At 38.8% G+C, this 16,194-nt stretch overlaps 1 protein-coding gene across 1 annotated transcript in view; it reads left to right on the top strand.

Annotated features, from left to right (window-relative positions):
- Nucleotides 1–15,228, top strand: part of TAFA4 (TAFA chemokine like family member 4) — a 44,623-nt gene extending 29,395 nt beyond the window's left edge. The window contains exons 3-4 of the mRNA XM_010200283.2: nucleotides 6,100–6,255; nucleotides 15,077–15,228. Of these exons, the coding sequence (XP_010198585.2) occupies nucleotides 6,100–6,255; nucleotides 15,077–15,228 (308 nt within the window). The remainder of the gene's footprint in view (nucleotides 1–6,099; nucleotides 6,256–15,076) is intronic.
- The last annotated feature ends 966 nt before the right edge of the window (nucleotides 15,229–16,194 follow it).

Here is a 16,194-nt window from a genome sequence, read left to right as displayed (position 1 = left end):
AACTTTTTGGGTCTCATTATCAGGATTTGAGGTCATTCACCTTGTTTTTAAAATACACATCTAGATCTACTGAATCCCTAGGGTTCCTCTCAAATTGATTGGTTGTTTAAAGAGTCGTTGTTTTCATCAGGTTGTCACTTTTTACCCAAAATAAGTTGAAGAGGTTCATTGCTGGATCCCTGATTATCCAGTTAAAATTCTGATTGTGATTTTGCACGTCATACTACTGGCATCCATAACTGATGAAGCACAAATGTCTTGGTTGCAACAAAGGCTGGATCTTTTTTCTCATGGGCTGTGAGAAACTCTTTGGTTGGAAACCTCCACATTATGTGAGCATCAACCTCAGTTCCTTCATCTGGAAGATCATTGTGTCTTTGCTTGCTTGCTTTGTTACAGATGTTAACTCTAATAATCACAGTTACATATTTGAGGAATGTGAGAGTAATGGTCAGCAAGCTGGATTCCTTGCTCCCTCTTTTTTATTTTGCTGTGCATGCTACATTTTTCTTTGCCTGTTACCATGGGCAGGTGATTACGGGAAGACACTTCTATTTATCTGTAGAGTGGCTTAACTGGCCTTTTGTGACAGTCCTGGACTATCTCTGAACAGTCCCTTGCTGCCAACAAGTTAAAAAGTAAAACTTTACGAGTGGAACTGGACCGACTTGTATATGCAGAGACAATTTATGAGAAAGTATATATATAAATATTGTATATCCTTGAGGAAGGAGATCATCTAAGTCAGGACCTTGACATGAATGTGAAATTATTATGAAAAAATCCAGTGGCTGATGGAATGGCAGGAGAAGAAAGCTCTGCTGAAATTTTCAGCCTAGATGGTGTTGTGTTAATTTTACATTCCAAGTGACTTTTAGCTTCTTCTCTTGAGAAGAAGTGTCATCTTTAGAAACAACCCTTCTCCCCTTTCCCTCCAAAAAGCACCCCAGGAGCTGGAAAGGTTCTCATAAATATGTTTAGTAAAAAAATGTGGAAAATAGCAAATAATATTTCCTTAATATGTGGGTATTTTTTCCTAAGAATATTTGCCTCTTGGTCTATGCTTCTGTGTATTCATATATTTGTAAGCAAAAGCCTGCATGAAATACAGGTACAACAGATGATGAACTGGCACAAGGGTTTTCTGAGTGCTTTTCTTTTCCCAAACAGCATCGGTGATGAGTTTTAAACTTACTTGTTTCTCTTGCCTGCAATATTAGACTCTGTAGCCATTCATCTCCCCATTGACAGGCATCCTTTTACCCTTTAAATAAATGATGCAGTTGATATTGCACGGACTAAGCTCGCTGGTTTTGAGGCTTACTGCAGTATGTGCTGAGCCAGGGTCATATTGTCCTACTGTCTAGGTGTGCTATTCTCCACTGTACCTGTTGCTTTCTTTGTCAAAGATTTCAGCTTATGAAACAGAGATAAAAATTCCCTTTAAATATGTCTTTTCAATACATTTCATAGCTAAGAAAAAGAGGATATTACTCAGGATTTCTGTTAAAGGCATGCTGCCTGCATGTATATAGCATTGAAAGTGTACTCCTTGGGAGCGATTAGAATTAGTCACAGAGATGAAATGGATGTGGACAGAATTGGCTAGCAACCTTCTGAAAGCCTTCCTCTTTCTTTGATATTTCCCTTGTAGTTTTAAAGTACATCACTGTGATATTTGATATTTTATTAACAATAATTGTATTTCCCTCTTTTCATTTGAGGGTTTCAAAGAGTTTCAGAAACATTAATTGCATATCTGCCCTCTGACTTCTATGAATACAGTGAAAATAAGGTCTTGTCAAATACATTAGTTGAAAAAAATGGATTAAACTGAGAATAAACTGTTCAGCGGTGATTATTCAGTCAACTCGACTCACAACACTTGTTCTGGCTTGTAATGTGCAAGCCTAATAATTTCCTAGTTTGTACTTTGTTGTTCTTCAGAGATGGTGGCTTCCTTCTCTGAAATTATGAAGGCTGCCCAGCAGCTCTGCACAGTCTACCATCCTCTGGGCTGGAAAGGCCACACAAACAGCCACAGAGCCTTCACATGGCCAGTCCTTGAGGTTATTAGGAGGCATTCTGGACCCCAAACACTGTTGTTATCCATAGATATCATATTATGAAAGGCAACAAAGTTCATAGCAGGGAGTATTATGGAGCCTTAGTGAGCCCCTATCTTATAAGGTGTCCTTAGTGAATCTGAATAGCATTGGGATTTCTAGGAAGCTAAGCAGAAAAGAAATTGGGATATGGAGAGTAACACATGTGCCAAACTCCTGATTGGATGTAGCCCAGAGCCCCACAGTTTTCAACATTCATCCTCTGTCCTCCACAGCACCTGGCTGGCAGACATTCCCTCTTCGGTATGCGGAAGGTGTTCTACGACAGGAACCTTTCTCTGGTACTGTTGCTGATAACATGTATCTCACCTTGGAGAGTTTTCTTATTTAAATGGGAAGATGTAACTGAATTTCAACTGCAAATATTGACAGCCCTTAAGTTGCAGATCTGAATAGGTTTACAGTTGAAGAGCTATGAATTTATGGGCTTTTTATAAGTGAGCCCGAAGGGGCTTTGCTCTCCACAGCCTGGCTTTCTCCCTATCTCTCATTGCAGCTCTCCCTGAAATGGCTTTCCTGATGTGTCTGGTGTAGAGTTCGCCTACTGTGATCTTCACACACTTAAATATTCTTCACTTCCTGCTCCTCTAATGCCCTGGCTTCCTGAGAATCCATTGATTATAAAATACTTTAAGGCTGTTCTTGAGTTTTTCTGTCATTATACTCTCAGCTGTACTTTAAATGGACTTTAAATCTGAGATGACGGTTTATCTAGTGCAAGATGGAGATTAAAATGTGTGGGAGAGTATTCTTATATCCTTGCTTTTTGCTGCCTTTGGGCACTTGAATGTAGATACAACAGGTTTCAGTAGATCTAGGCAGAGAATGGACTGAGTTGATGGTTAGTTTTAAGATATTCTCTGAGTATTCTTAAATCTGAAAGTCACTGTGCCAACTGAGTGCTTGTCCTCTACATCACTGACCACTGCTAAGAACAAGACAGAAAGCTAGCATGTTAACACTTAGCATTTGTTCAGCATCTGTTTACAGATGTGTCTGGATAGTAAGAGAAGAAATGGTGTTCAACAGAACAAAAAGTGTTGTGTGTGAACAAGCAGGAGGAAATATAGATGTGAACATGTAGGAGGGGAAAGACTATTACAAGGACAATCCAATTAATGCAAATGATGCATACAGATATCTTTGGCTTATTAGTATACCTTTTGCTGTTATACTCTCCAAGAGCTGTGCACTAGAGACAAGGTGCAGAGCTCTGTCTTCCTGTATGGCAACAGTGCTTTCAAACCTTAGTCTCTCCTCAGGCAGCAGATAAAGAGGGGATGCTTTCTCTTACGTGCTTGTGTAGCTGCAAAGTGTGAATAAGTGTAGGGTGAAACAGCTACTAAGCCAAAGGATGCATTCATGAGGTAACTTAATTTTGCCTTCTGCAAACATCTATGTGCTTGTTGACTCCTAGCACTTCAGAGGAGCACTGTCACTGCTTAAAAATTCAAACAAGATAATTCAAAGTGAGCCCCAGGTTTTTTTGGGCTGTATGCTCAGGGCCAACCTGTTTGATTTATTTTGGTATTGGCTTAACAGACTGTTCACCTAAAGGAAGCAGGATTTGAGCTTGAAAATAGACATTCTTTCAGGTGTGTATTGATTTGTTGGAGCTGGATCTAGTCCATCCTTACAATGTACCTTCTGAAAAAATGGCTTCTACTCTTATCTTGGCATCTGATGTCTGGTGAATAATGACTTTAATTAAAAATAAGACCTGGTCACTTGGTCTTTCAGATGAGATCCATGGCAAACTCTAGTATGTTGCCTGAGTAGTTCCAAATTTTTGCTTTTTCTTCTTTCCCTTATAGAATATCCTTCTTAAGAGACAGTTCCAACTGTGACCTTGCTCTCCTGAAGTCAATAAAAATGTTGCTGTTGAATCCAATACAACTCCTGTCCAACAAGCCGGTCGTTCTTTTCATATTTTTCATGTTTATTATGATAAGGATATTAGCTACTTGCATGAAGATTCACAGGCTGCCAATAAATGTGTTACAATAGCTGTGTAAGATACTTCTATGCTGTCTTCAACAATTTTACAACTTTCTGTAAAATACCTTCTGCATTTTTTTCTGCTGTAGCATATTTTGCTTAACAGTACAGTGTAGCATTTTCCCCAGGAAAAAAAAAACCCAAAACATGTCTGAAAATATGATTTCTTTTTACATGTTGAGTGCACAAACATAAGACTATATTTCCTTTCCAAGATTGCATATACATAGCTGCTTCTTCATTGAGGGTTGTCGTGAACACACATTTGGCAACAGAAGTCAGACAACCCTTTAGCGGTGCTTGAAATACTTGTGAAACCAAAGCACACACAGCAAAGGAACATTGCCAAGCCAACCTATTAAAAAGATTGCATTTGAATACTCTTTCTTTTTGCAAAACCCCTTTAGAAACCTGAATTGCACCTGAATTGAAGGTGAAGATTTCCCACTTAACCAACTCAGAAAAGTTTCTGTCCCAAAAGTACAGTGGTCTTAATCACTTGATGAGATTTCATCTCTTAAGGATGTAAACCTGGCCATACTGCATCAGACCAGGGTGTTCTCTGTCTCATTGTTCTGTGTCTGGTATTAGTAACAAATACTGTAAAAAAAACCCAACCCAAACCATGGTAAGCACAGACTGATTGGAAACAGGACTGTCCGCCAGGCTTGCTACTGGGAGGATTGTCTGTTTCTGGAGAGTGCTCTCCCTTTCACCTTCCTTTATTTAGTTTGCTCTGCTTTTCTGGAGACATTTTTTTCCTTCTCTGGAGACATTCAAAACTCATCTGGACAAGTTCCTGTGTGACCTCCTCCAGGTGGTCCTGCTCTGGCAGGGGGGTTGGACTGGATGATCTTTCCAGGTCCCTTTCAGCCCTTAAGTTTCTGTGATCCTCTGCTGACGTCATGCTCAGTAAATAGCGTGGGATCCAGAGCTGTTCAGTCGGGACTGAATGTCAATTCTCTGTGGTGAACGGTAGCACCGGGCATCACTCACTTTGTGCATTCCTTTGTTAAGGTTATGGCTGTTTGTTCTCTCCTTATGCTGTTCTAATTAATTGCCTTTATCTCAGCCCACAAAGTTTTACTTTTTCCTCATCATTCTCATCCCCATCCGGCCAAGATGGGGAGGAGTGAGTGAGCATCTGTGTGGTTGGTTGTTGCCAGCTGAGCTTAAACCAAGACAGGATTTAAGGCAAGGCCGAGTGTAAGTTTGGCAGGGGAGGGAAACAATCAGGTGTGAGAAGCAGTGGAGCTAAGATATGAAGGCAGGAACAAGTAGAGAAGAGAAAGGGAAAATGAAACAAAGAAAGAGGGAATGGTGGATTGTGAGGAGAGGCACTTAAGAATAAAGCAGTAGGATAGAATATTTATCACAGGTTCTTTCAAAATTGTCTGGAAGGGAACTTGGATTTGTTTGTTTTTTGTTTGCTTTGTTTTGACAAGACTGTCTATGACAGCTTTTCAGCCTACCTTGTTGTTTGCCTACCTTCAATGATAGTCATAGCAAGCAGCGTTTACATGTTGTTATGTTAGAAAGTTTCCCTGTTATTTACAAATCTCTTGCATTAAGTATTATTCTGTCCATTGTGTCCATTTATGAAGGGAAAGAATTAAATATAAAACCTAATGCAAGAGGAAAGAAGCCAAAAGGAGGAGGATTGTGCTCTGTCTCTGCGTGTCTTCTTGTCTAATCCATTGAATTGATTACTCCAATCTCCTTTTCTCCTTATGGCTTTGTAAGAGGGAGGGAAGATAGATTGAAAAATTGACTTGTTATGATGAAATAATCTTTGTTAGTAAGACTATGATAAACTTGGGAATAAGCCAAAAGCTACGAGGTGCTTTGCTCCTTTGTCTTCCTGGGGTTTAAACTGGTGTTCAAGAGATTCAGTACGTTGTAGGACTGCACAAACCATTTCTTCATGCACTGATGTTTTGTTTTGCTCTCCATGACTTATCTCTGCAATTATTAGGACAGCACCAGGTGAAGCAAGGGACATGTGAAGTTGTGGCAGTGCATCGTTGCTGCAATAAGAACCGAATTGAAGAACGATCGCAAACGGTCAAGTGTTCCTGCTTCCCAGGGCAGGTGGCTGGTACAACAAGGGCTCAGCCCTCGTGTGTGGAAGGTAAGCAGTCTCCCACTCTCTCAGAATTCATTAAGATTTCTTGAGAGGTTTAGTCTCCTTGATTGTTTGACTTCCCACTGCCTCAAAAGCATAATCCTTTCTTTTGTTAACTTTGGAAATATCTCTGTGTGTTGATGATAATGCGGCTGTGCATGAATCTGGATATAATTAATCCTCTTAATATATGTACTTGTCCATTTCATGTCTGTGCCAATAAAACTTAGGTTTTTTTTTCACACAAGAATTCTCCTTTAAAACTAGTCTGAAAACAGTATAAGCCAAGAAATTCAAGCTTATAGTATTAACCTTTCCAACTTGGCTAAAAATTCACTGGATATCAAATGCAGCCCTAAGACTGGGCATACAGATAGTGCTGGGATATCTGATTTTGAGAGCTATTCTCTAGATGAATGTTTCACCATTTTATGTGCCTTTATTCTGGACATCAGTGCTGCAATGATGCCCCATGTCTGCTCAGTTTTGTGGATTTTGACCCCAAATACATTAGAGTTTGGAGAGCAGAGCAAGCACACTGCTGCACAGGACACCTACCAAATGAAGGAAAAATGTAGGAGAGGTGCCTTAGTCTTTCACCTTCCTGCGTAGCTGTTGAAATCCTCAATATTGCCATCTTTACACTTTTAGCAGTATAACTCTTTTGAAATGAAATTGATTATATACACTAAAGCTAAAATCTTACCTTGATCTTTTTTCACACAAAATTCCAACCATTTCAAGTGAAATATAAAACAAAAGCTTCAAACTCCGCTTTTTAATCTAACATTCAGAGATATTTAGTTTTAAACATAAAACTCCAAATGCATGCAATGTTTGATTGTTTTAAAGCCTGTTGACTGTTTTGAGAACCTCTAAGAAAGTAGATTTTTTTTTTTTAGATGCTTAGTCTTTTGGTGTCTTGTAATTCAGGAACACAATCAACTGCAACTGTGTAATTTGTTCAGTAGTTTTCTTGCCAAATCCAAAGTACTTTTTGTATCAAAAAATAGAAATGCTTTAACATACAACAGATAATAAAAGTCAGGCATTGTTTTAAATGTGCTTAAGGATTGCAAAGGTGACACTGTCATTCCATGATGGAAAGATATAAATGCATGGTACCATAGAAGCTTAATTCAGTCAATGCAAATAGTTGCTGAAAGAATTTAGCAGCTGTTTTTTTCTTCAAGTTTAGCTGAAATTAAGTACAACAAAATACTATGAATGTAAGATTTTGATTTCTAAAGTGAAAGCCTTTGATTTTGCCTCACCCCTTAGGGCAATGCTTTAGCATGCGTGACTTAGTTTTGCAAGCATCTGGGTCTATAGTCAGTGTTATTCAGTTGCTGCAGCACAGAAACTATAACTATCTTTCCTTAGCCTCAGGATTAGATGTGTTTGCTTCCACCATATACACATCCTTCAGCAGGCATCTACACTGTGGAAGCCAGAAACAGTTTGTGACAAGAATTTGCATATTTTGGTCTGATACAGACATTTCATTTTCTTTTTCAGCAGCTTTTTACTGAATGCAGGCCTGTTTAGTTTGCCTATATATTGCCCTGAGCTTAAAGGACATGCCCAAAGCACAGAGTTACTTTTCTAAATAAAAGAGAAGATTTTATAGAACAATTGGCTTGTAGTAGTCTATTGAAGTATTTTCTTTGAACTTCAGACCTTACTTAGTAGTAGTTAGGGCAGCAATTGTCTCTGTGCTGTTGATCATGCATGGCATGCACGTGGTGGTTTCTTCCTCACACCATAGAATCATAGAATGTCTCCGATTGGAAGAGACCCTTAAGGATCATTGAATCCAAAGCTCTGTTCCTCACACGACTACCTAAAACTTAATCATATGGCTAAGAGTGTCATCCAGGTCCTCCTTGAACTCTGACAGGCTTGGTTACATGACCACTTCCCTGGGGAGCCTGTTCCAGTGACTGACCATCCTCAAATTGCTTATGTGCAATGTTTGGACAAAATCAGAAAACAATATAGTTCAGATTCATTGAATATGTCTCCAGAAAGTACCACCCAGCTCTTCTGTTAGACTACATAATCTTAAGTCATACACAGAGAAATGCTTTTACCTATGGGAATTCTTGATAAAAGTAGCCTGGTGCTTAGTAGTTTTTATGGGAAATATGATTAAGTTTGTTCTATCTGGATTTAGAAAATACATTCTGCTTGGATTTTAGCCTCTTTAGACACACTCAAAAAACCAATAACTCTCTGCAAGTCAGCTGGAAAACAGGAGGATAAAATCAGTCACTCTTATGTTGATGTTGCTTCTGAACTTTTCAGATTTCAGCTGTACTTGGGCAGCCCCAAAAAGAGGAGAGTAAATGGGATCATAATCCATGTTCTGTAGAGTTACAGCCTTATAGAACAATTGAAATGTAATTGTGTTTTCCTTTCCTGACCAAACAAATGGATGGTTATATAATGAAATAATTAGAATTAATTTTGTTGAGATGTGCATGATGATTTTACAGAAGTCTGCTGCTCTTTGCTCTTTTTAAGTGAAGATCTATTTTTCCTTTTAGTTTCAACAAACCAGTTGATTCTAGCTTTCTGTTAGGCTGGGCAAGCATATCACTGGTCATAAATTGTAGTTGCTCCATGAGAAATTAAGACTCCTGCAAGAATTATTCAGGATATGAAAGACTATAAAGCTCTGGGAATTTAGCAAAGTCTAGACAAACTATATTTATCATTCTGTTCTGGACTTGAACTTGACATTTGGGCAGCTTTCTGCTATTTGGATTTTAAGATAAGCCTTTCTCATTTGAAATTTATACATCTGGTTTTAGTACTTCACGGGTTTTTAATTTAGTTGGATATTTTTCTTTAGTTTTCTCAGTCTTGCAGCATATGGATTTCCTGACCTAGATCCCACTGGGTTTCAGTGACAGCTTGTTTGTTAACTTGCATGGGGTTAGATCCTTGTTCATCAAAAAGAGCTTGTTGATGAGTATTGGGCATTGTGCCCTTTCCTATATATAGGCCATGAAATAGGCTTATAAAGCCCATCATCTTGTTTTTGGGGATACAGTCATAGGCCAGATGGATATTTACATTTTGAAATAGGTTGACAGATGCTGAAGAATTTTATACAAGGTCATAGTTAAAGAAGCAGTTTAATGGAGCACAACTATTTTAAGGCTAAGCCCTTCTCAAAAAGCTACTGAATACATGTACCAACGTCCACAGCTACCAAACTTTCAGGAAGATCTCCTACTGGAGCCAAATCAGAGTGAGTGTTTGCATAATTACGTTCAGGCATACATCTACACACAGAAATGACATTTCTCATGATGCATGCTAAGGAGAAAACCCAGTACTTGTGTTACAGAAGAAATGATAGCTATCCAGGTGAGTTCCAAGGAAAAGGTGTTGAAGTGGTGCAGAAAGGAAAACAAAAGCTAGTTAAGTCTTGCAAATACATGAAGTGAGTCTTAAGTGCCTTAATTGCTATAAATCTGTTCTTTTCCATGTTGTACAGTAATACTGTGTTGTGAAGACTAAATGACATTTGTAGAGTGTTTTGTACTTCTACAGTGTCTTTTATCTTGGAAACTGTGACTTCTCCCACTAACAATATTACAAGTACTTAATTTAAAAGGAAGGATATGAAAGTGGAAAACAAGGTTTCTTATAGCCTCATATCTTTCTAGCATTTTTATTAGTGCAGTGAAATCACTTGTATCCTAGATGAGAAGATAGAACAAGAACTCTTTGGAACAGGATATTTTTTATCTTTTGCCCAGGATAACACACTAGATAATTGCATTTTGGATGCATCCAACAAGAAACTGTCATATATGTATTTGAACTTAGTTGTGAAAGCTATTGACAGCCATTGGCTAACAAAAAAACAAAGGCTAGTTCTTCTGCACACCTCATTTTCCTGGCAGTTATTTGAGCTTCTAAACACAGACCCACATGATATTTTGAGAAATGTTGCTGTAGATAAATTGAGCCACTAAACTCAGGAAAAAAAGCAGAGCATATTGAAGAATTTAAACATACAGGGAGGACACACCACACAGCCTGCAGCCCAGCCTTGAGTTGTAGCTACGCTACTTGACTGCAGCTATACAGAATTTGGTTTAGCAAAGGTCGACCCGTTCTTCTATCAGTGACTAAATTACATTTAAAGTAGTCATGAGATTTTCATTTATACTCATTTTCTTTATGGAAATAAACATCCTTGAGTAAGTACCTCCAGCTTGTCTAATAGCTACTGCCAAGGAGATAAAACATTAATAACTTTTGTCTGTAGAGTAGCTATCTTAGCTAAATGTGTTAAATGCCTCTAAGTAAATCATCACTAGTGAAATCATCTTCCATCCAGACAATTCCATTACTTCTAGAATTTATGAGAAGGAAACACTCAGGCTGGAAAAAATGTGAATGGGACTGAAGAATTGTTTAACAATCTCTTGTAGGGCTAAAGAACATCAATGAAGAAAAAAGGCAATTTTGGCTGAAAGCCCATCTGGGTTACAGACTGAAGGGAAGAGAGCATATAGAAACAAGAAAACAAAAAGTCAATACATATGAAATAGATAAAAGAAGAAATAGCTGAGAAGATTTCCCTCCCATTGTTTTTGAATAGATTTCAGAGTACTTGAGAATTCAAAAGGATGCTAATACTGTGTCAGTATTCAAAGGAAAAAAGGAAATATTGCAGTAGAATGAATAGTGTACTGCAAATTTATATGGAAAAAACTTAATCCAGTGGAGTAGGAAAGACATCTGTATTTGTCCAGACTAAAGACAGTGTGAATTTACTTGTTCAAGTAGAACACAGACAAATCCTTAAAAAAAAAAAAATATTTGGCTCATACTGCATGAAATACTGATATTGTTAATGTTGAAGAAAAATCAACATCACAGTTCTTTTGGGAAGTACCAGGACTGGGAGGTACTTTCTAACTTATGAACTAAAGAAGTTGCTAAGCAACATCTACTGGAAAGAAACCTTTTTTTTTTGTCTCTTTTTAATTCTGACCCTGGGTAGTTTAGAGTCCTGACAAGCTGGCTAATACATCTCTGGTCAGTTGATGTAATTCAAAGTGTATTTAAGAATATTTAGTTGCCACCAAGATGATCAGGGGACTGGAGCATCTTTCATACAAGGAAAGACTGCGGGAACTGGGGCTGTTTAGTCTGGAGGAGACTGAGGGGAGATCTTATTAACATTTACAAATATCTAAAGGGTGGGTGTCAGGAGGCTGGAACATCCCTTTTTTCTATAGTAGCTAGCAACAGGACAAAGGGTAATGGGATGAAGCTGGAACACAAAAAGTTCCACTTCAACAGTGAAATTGTCTTTTTTTATGTTTAGGTGAGGGAGCCCTGGCACAGGCTGCCCAGAGGAGTTGTGGAGGCTCCTTCCTTGGAGATCTTCAAGACCCACCCACTTGGACATGTTCCTATGTGACCTTATCTAGGTGAACCTGCTTCTGCAGGGGAGTTGGACTAGATGATCTCTAAAGGTCCCTTCCAACTCTACCATTCTATGATTCTATGATATTTAGGGTATTCTAGAAGAGCACTAGTATTGTGTCAGTTTTGAGAGGGCAGGCAGCATGGTCTAGGTGGCACAGCTGGTGCTGATCTCATACCTGCGTGAGACTGAGAAGCCAATATGGTATCCAGTTGGCAAGAAGTTCCTGGAGTACAGATCACAAGAATTTATGTAGCTTTCTGAAAAGAGATTTGTCAGACACAACTGATTTCACTTGCTGAGGAGTTTTCAAAAGTAAGACAAATAATTTCTGAGTTCATTACTTGTAAGACTGGGTTTCCCAAATTACCTTGGAAGGCTAGGTATAATTTATTCAACTAAAAATGTGGTTACTAAATCCATCTGAGGATTTAAGTATTTTCTCTTTTTTTGGAAAGCTATTTAATTTTGAACCACATGCCACTTTGTGCACTGCTCAGTGTCAGTTACCTAGCATACCTCCAAAATGCATCTCTCCCCAGAGTCATCAGTAGGAAGTGGTAGTCAAATGGCACATACCTACCAGGATTTCACACTGCTCAGCCCTACACTTGACACTTTGCAATGTTTTCAGCAGTGACCTGAAAGCAAATATAGAATCTTTCCTGTCAAAAACATGTATGGCTTTCATCCAATGGGGCAAAGGAGTAATTAATGAGAAACCCAAGGCAGTCACCTGGCATAGTCCTGCTCACAGGATGTGGAACCTTCTTGAAATCACTGTGTGAATAAAGACAAATTCATTGTGGTGTGAAGTTGAAAAAGTTCAATCAGCTCAGCTTATTAGACAGAGAGTCGTTTGCAGAAAATGATCATTGGTAACAGGTGCTGTAATGGAGGAGAAGAAAGCACACCAGAAGAGGAAGAAAACTAAGGCTGTATGCTTTATGCTGAGATTGCTTATGCTGAGAACTGACAGAAAAATGACAATGGGAGAAATTTCTTACTTCACCTGTTCTGGGTTGTCTTGGAAGACATTGTGTAGCCAAACACAACTGGAGGGACAACACAGTGAATTGCATTGAGGCAAGATGAGATGATGTAGTGACACCCTTTAGGCTTTACAGTCTATGAACTTACTGTTTCCATGGTGTCATGTTATCTAGGGAGTGATGTCAGCAGCAGATTTATTTCTGGCAGGGTTTCTGGATGGTTTCTGATTGATTTCCAGCAAATCATCTAGCTAATGTCAAACTAAAGTAGTCTCTTTTCCCTTCATGGAGGTGGTTGTGCATGAGAGTGACATAGCTGCTCTCATTTCGTAGAAAAGTCATCAGTTGGAACTTCTCCAAGAGTGCCTTAATCTGAAAAGGAGAGGAAGCCTTAATATCCTCCAGTGAGTTGCACAGTTACAGGGACAATAATAATTAAAGAACTCGAGCTATGGAGATGAGCCTAAGGCTCTGGTGGAGAATTTTAATGGACTAATCTAAGGAGTGTGTTTGACACAAACAACTATAGCCAGTTAGGACATATACAACAGCAGAGTGGTCACTGGAGCTACAAAGAAATTGGACATAAAATGGATGTAAGAATTAGTGGATTACTACAGCAAAGACTTGGGGATTTACTGGAAACTAATGGAATGAGACCTTTATTAAGTATTTCAAAGTGTTGCCATTACTCTGAGGAGAGCTACCTGCACAGAATAGAAATCAGTCAACAGAAGAATGGGAGTCACTTCCTATGTAAGTGTCTAAACAAGAGGTGAATAGAAGGTGAAATATGTAGTCTGTTGTAGGGTCTGTGGATGTTTGACTCAGCAATTTTCCATTCTCATCTGTGCTTATGTTAATGGAAGGTGATATGGAGATGATGGGCCAGTTTCACCAGCCACACGGACCAGGAAGTTGCATGGGCAAGGAGTGGCTTCCCTGTGCTGCACTTCTGGCCAGTCAAATAATGCCTGGTTTTGCTTTTATTTTTTTAAATCAGGTGCTAGGAGCAGGTTGATGCAGGACATAAAGATAAATAAAAACTACTCTGTTTGGTGCATTTTTTGTGGTCTCAAAACATATTGCTTCATCTGTTTTGTTGTCAATATCAACGCCAATGATCTAAGATCCAAATAACTAGTGAAAGGAATCATACATTTGTTTTATAATTTTAAGAGATGAAAAGAATAGTTTATAAAAGCCAAAGTGGTGTTCCAGAAGTGTATTTGTCATAGTGCTTTTCATGTAGGCTTAGAGTGAAGGTGCAATATAAAAATAATGGAATGAACATTTCAGCAATATCCTGATGTCAGCTCGTCACCTTAATTTGAAGGTTGCAGAAGTATGAATCTACCTTGAAATTAAAAGGAAAAAAAGTGCTTTAGGAGAAGTAAACTGAATCGCTTTTGTTCATCTCTTTTGGATGTGGTATCTTTTAAAGCATGCAATTCCATATTTTGTGCTTATAGTAGTGTGATACAGGCAACCTGAAGCAACAGTTTAAGCCATATTTTGTTTTGAAACCTAATTGAGATTCTGTAAGATTGTAAACTGATTTACTTCATAATAATTTGCTGGGATTTGATGAATCCCATGAGCAGTGCAAACCAGAAATGCGTGCAGATGTTGTCAGCTGTTTGTGGAGAAGTCTATCTGTTGTTAACAGCAGCATTATATAGTCATGACTACATTTGTAAAAATAACAAGCATGGTCTTATTCATGGAGATTGGCTTCAGAGTTGAAAATTAATACATTTGCAGAGTTTAGGTGTACTACTGCAGTCTTCCAAAATGTACTGCAGAACAGGCAATATGACTACCAGTGGATTTTTAGTTAATAATCTAGTGCTTTCCAGTGGTTTCCACATTCTTACCTGTGCTATTTGCTGACAGATCTCCCATGCTTACATCTCTGTGCAATTCTATTTTCTCATCCAGTGAAGGGAGAAACGGGCATTTCCTCATCCAGTCTCGCATATGCATATCTGGGTTACATGAGAAGCCTTAGTTTCATTCCATCTTAAAGCAGGTACTTGACTGAAGCCTGTAAATGAAGGAGACAAGCCATCTTTGCAGTCAGTGGAGATGGAAAGGCTCTTGCAGAGGTCAGTTCAAACCTTGCAGTCAGTCTCTGCTGGTCCTTGCTTGTCTTCACCATTTGCATATGGCATTTATCCTTCTGTGTGCTGGTGAATTTTTTTTAGCCTTATTTTTAGCTCAAACACAATTGGTGTGATAATCTATTAGAACTGCAACTGTTAGTTTTACCTTTTGCAATCAAACCATTGAAATGACACAGACAACCTACTTACTAAAACTAACAGCAGCAATCTCCCCCTTATATCCCGTTTCTCTTTCCTATTTCTTTTTCTAGCTTCCATTGTCCTACAGAAGTGGTGGTGTCATATGAACCCCTGTTTGGATGGAGAGGATTGTAAAGTACTACCAGACTATTCAGGTTGGTCTTGCAGCAGTGGAAATAAAGTCAAAACCACAAAGGCAAGTACAGAGATCACCTATATTTAAAGGTGGCAATCTGCCAAGAGCACTTGCTTATTGTGTTACATCTGCGGGTGTGAGGAGCAGAACTGGACTCCTCAGTGTTTTGGAAAGCTGTGATTAATGCAATTGTTCTCAGAGAGGCAAATGTTGGGTCAGAACTGCCCCTTCCCTGCCAGCCCAGTTAAGTTAGTCACTGAAGTAAAATTGAAGAAGGCTCTGCTTCTTTCAGGGAGCAAAGAAGCTATTCAGTTGTGACCGGTGTTAGAGGGATAATCATGTTCCAGGATCAATTCTTCAATTTGCAGACTGAGTACATGGATCCAAGGTCTTTACCAGTGTCACTTAAAGTTAGATTCCTGTGCTAATGCAAGGCTGTTTTAGCTTTCGAAAGAAGTAGCCTGCATGGTGAGTTGTTGAGAATCTACACTGATGTCTGTGGAAAGTGTGGGACACTGAGCACCATTGGAAATCAGACTGGCTCAGATCATTTCTATTTATGACCCATCCTGTAGGCAGCCTGGTTTTAAAAAAAAACCCCTTTGTTATGCCACTCTATTTCTTAATTAATGGTGAGCAGAGTGAAAATATCATGTCTTGTGTCTGCTTAACAATCTAAAATGAGTTCAGTGGATTGGAGTTCAACAGGTTATAGTGAACTGCATATCTAAATATATCATAAATCAGGAGTCTTTAACAGGCAATAGCAAGGAAAGATACATGCTCAGCTTTCTCCTTTACAGCCTCTTCTGGTTGGGAGTCAGTGTTGATTAGCTTAGAGTCTGAATTAATAAGCAAATACTGACACCAAATGTTGTTTAATAATGGCCATTCTAAAGATTGAAAACTTTGCTGATTTCTGGCTCAGAGAGCATTAGATAGTTTGGGCAGCTGTGGTGTGATACCAGTGGCCAAAAACCCAGTCACGGGCACTGCATGTTGGCAGGCTCACTGGAAAAATCTGACCAAACCAAGTCTGAATATCCCTATTTC

Source organism: Colius striatus, chromosome 15, assembly GCF_028858725.1.
Source record: "Colius striatus isolate bColStr4 chromosome 15, bColStr4.1.hap1, whole genome shotgun sequence".
In the NCBI taxonomy this organism is placed as follows: Eukaryota; Metazoa; Chordata; class Aves; order Coliiformes; family Coliidae; genus Colius; species Colius striatus.
Note: the sequence above shows the minus strand (reverse complement) of the source record. Positions and strands in the feature narration are given on the sequence as shown.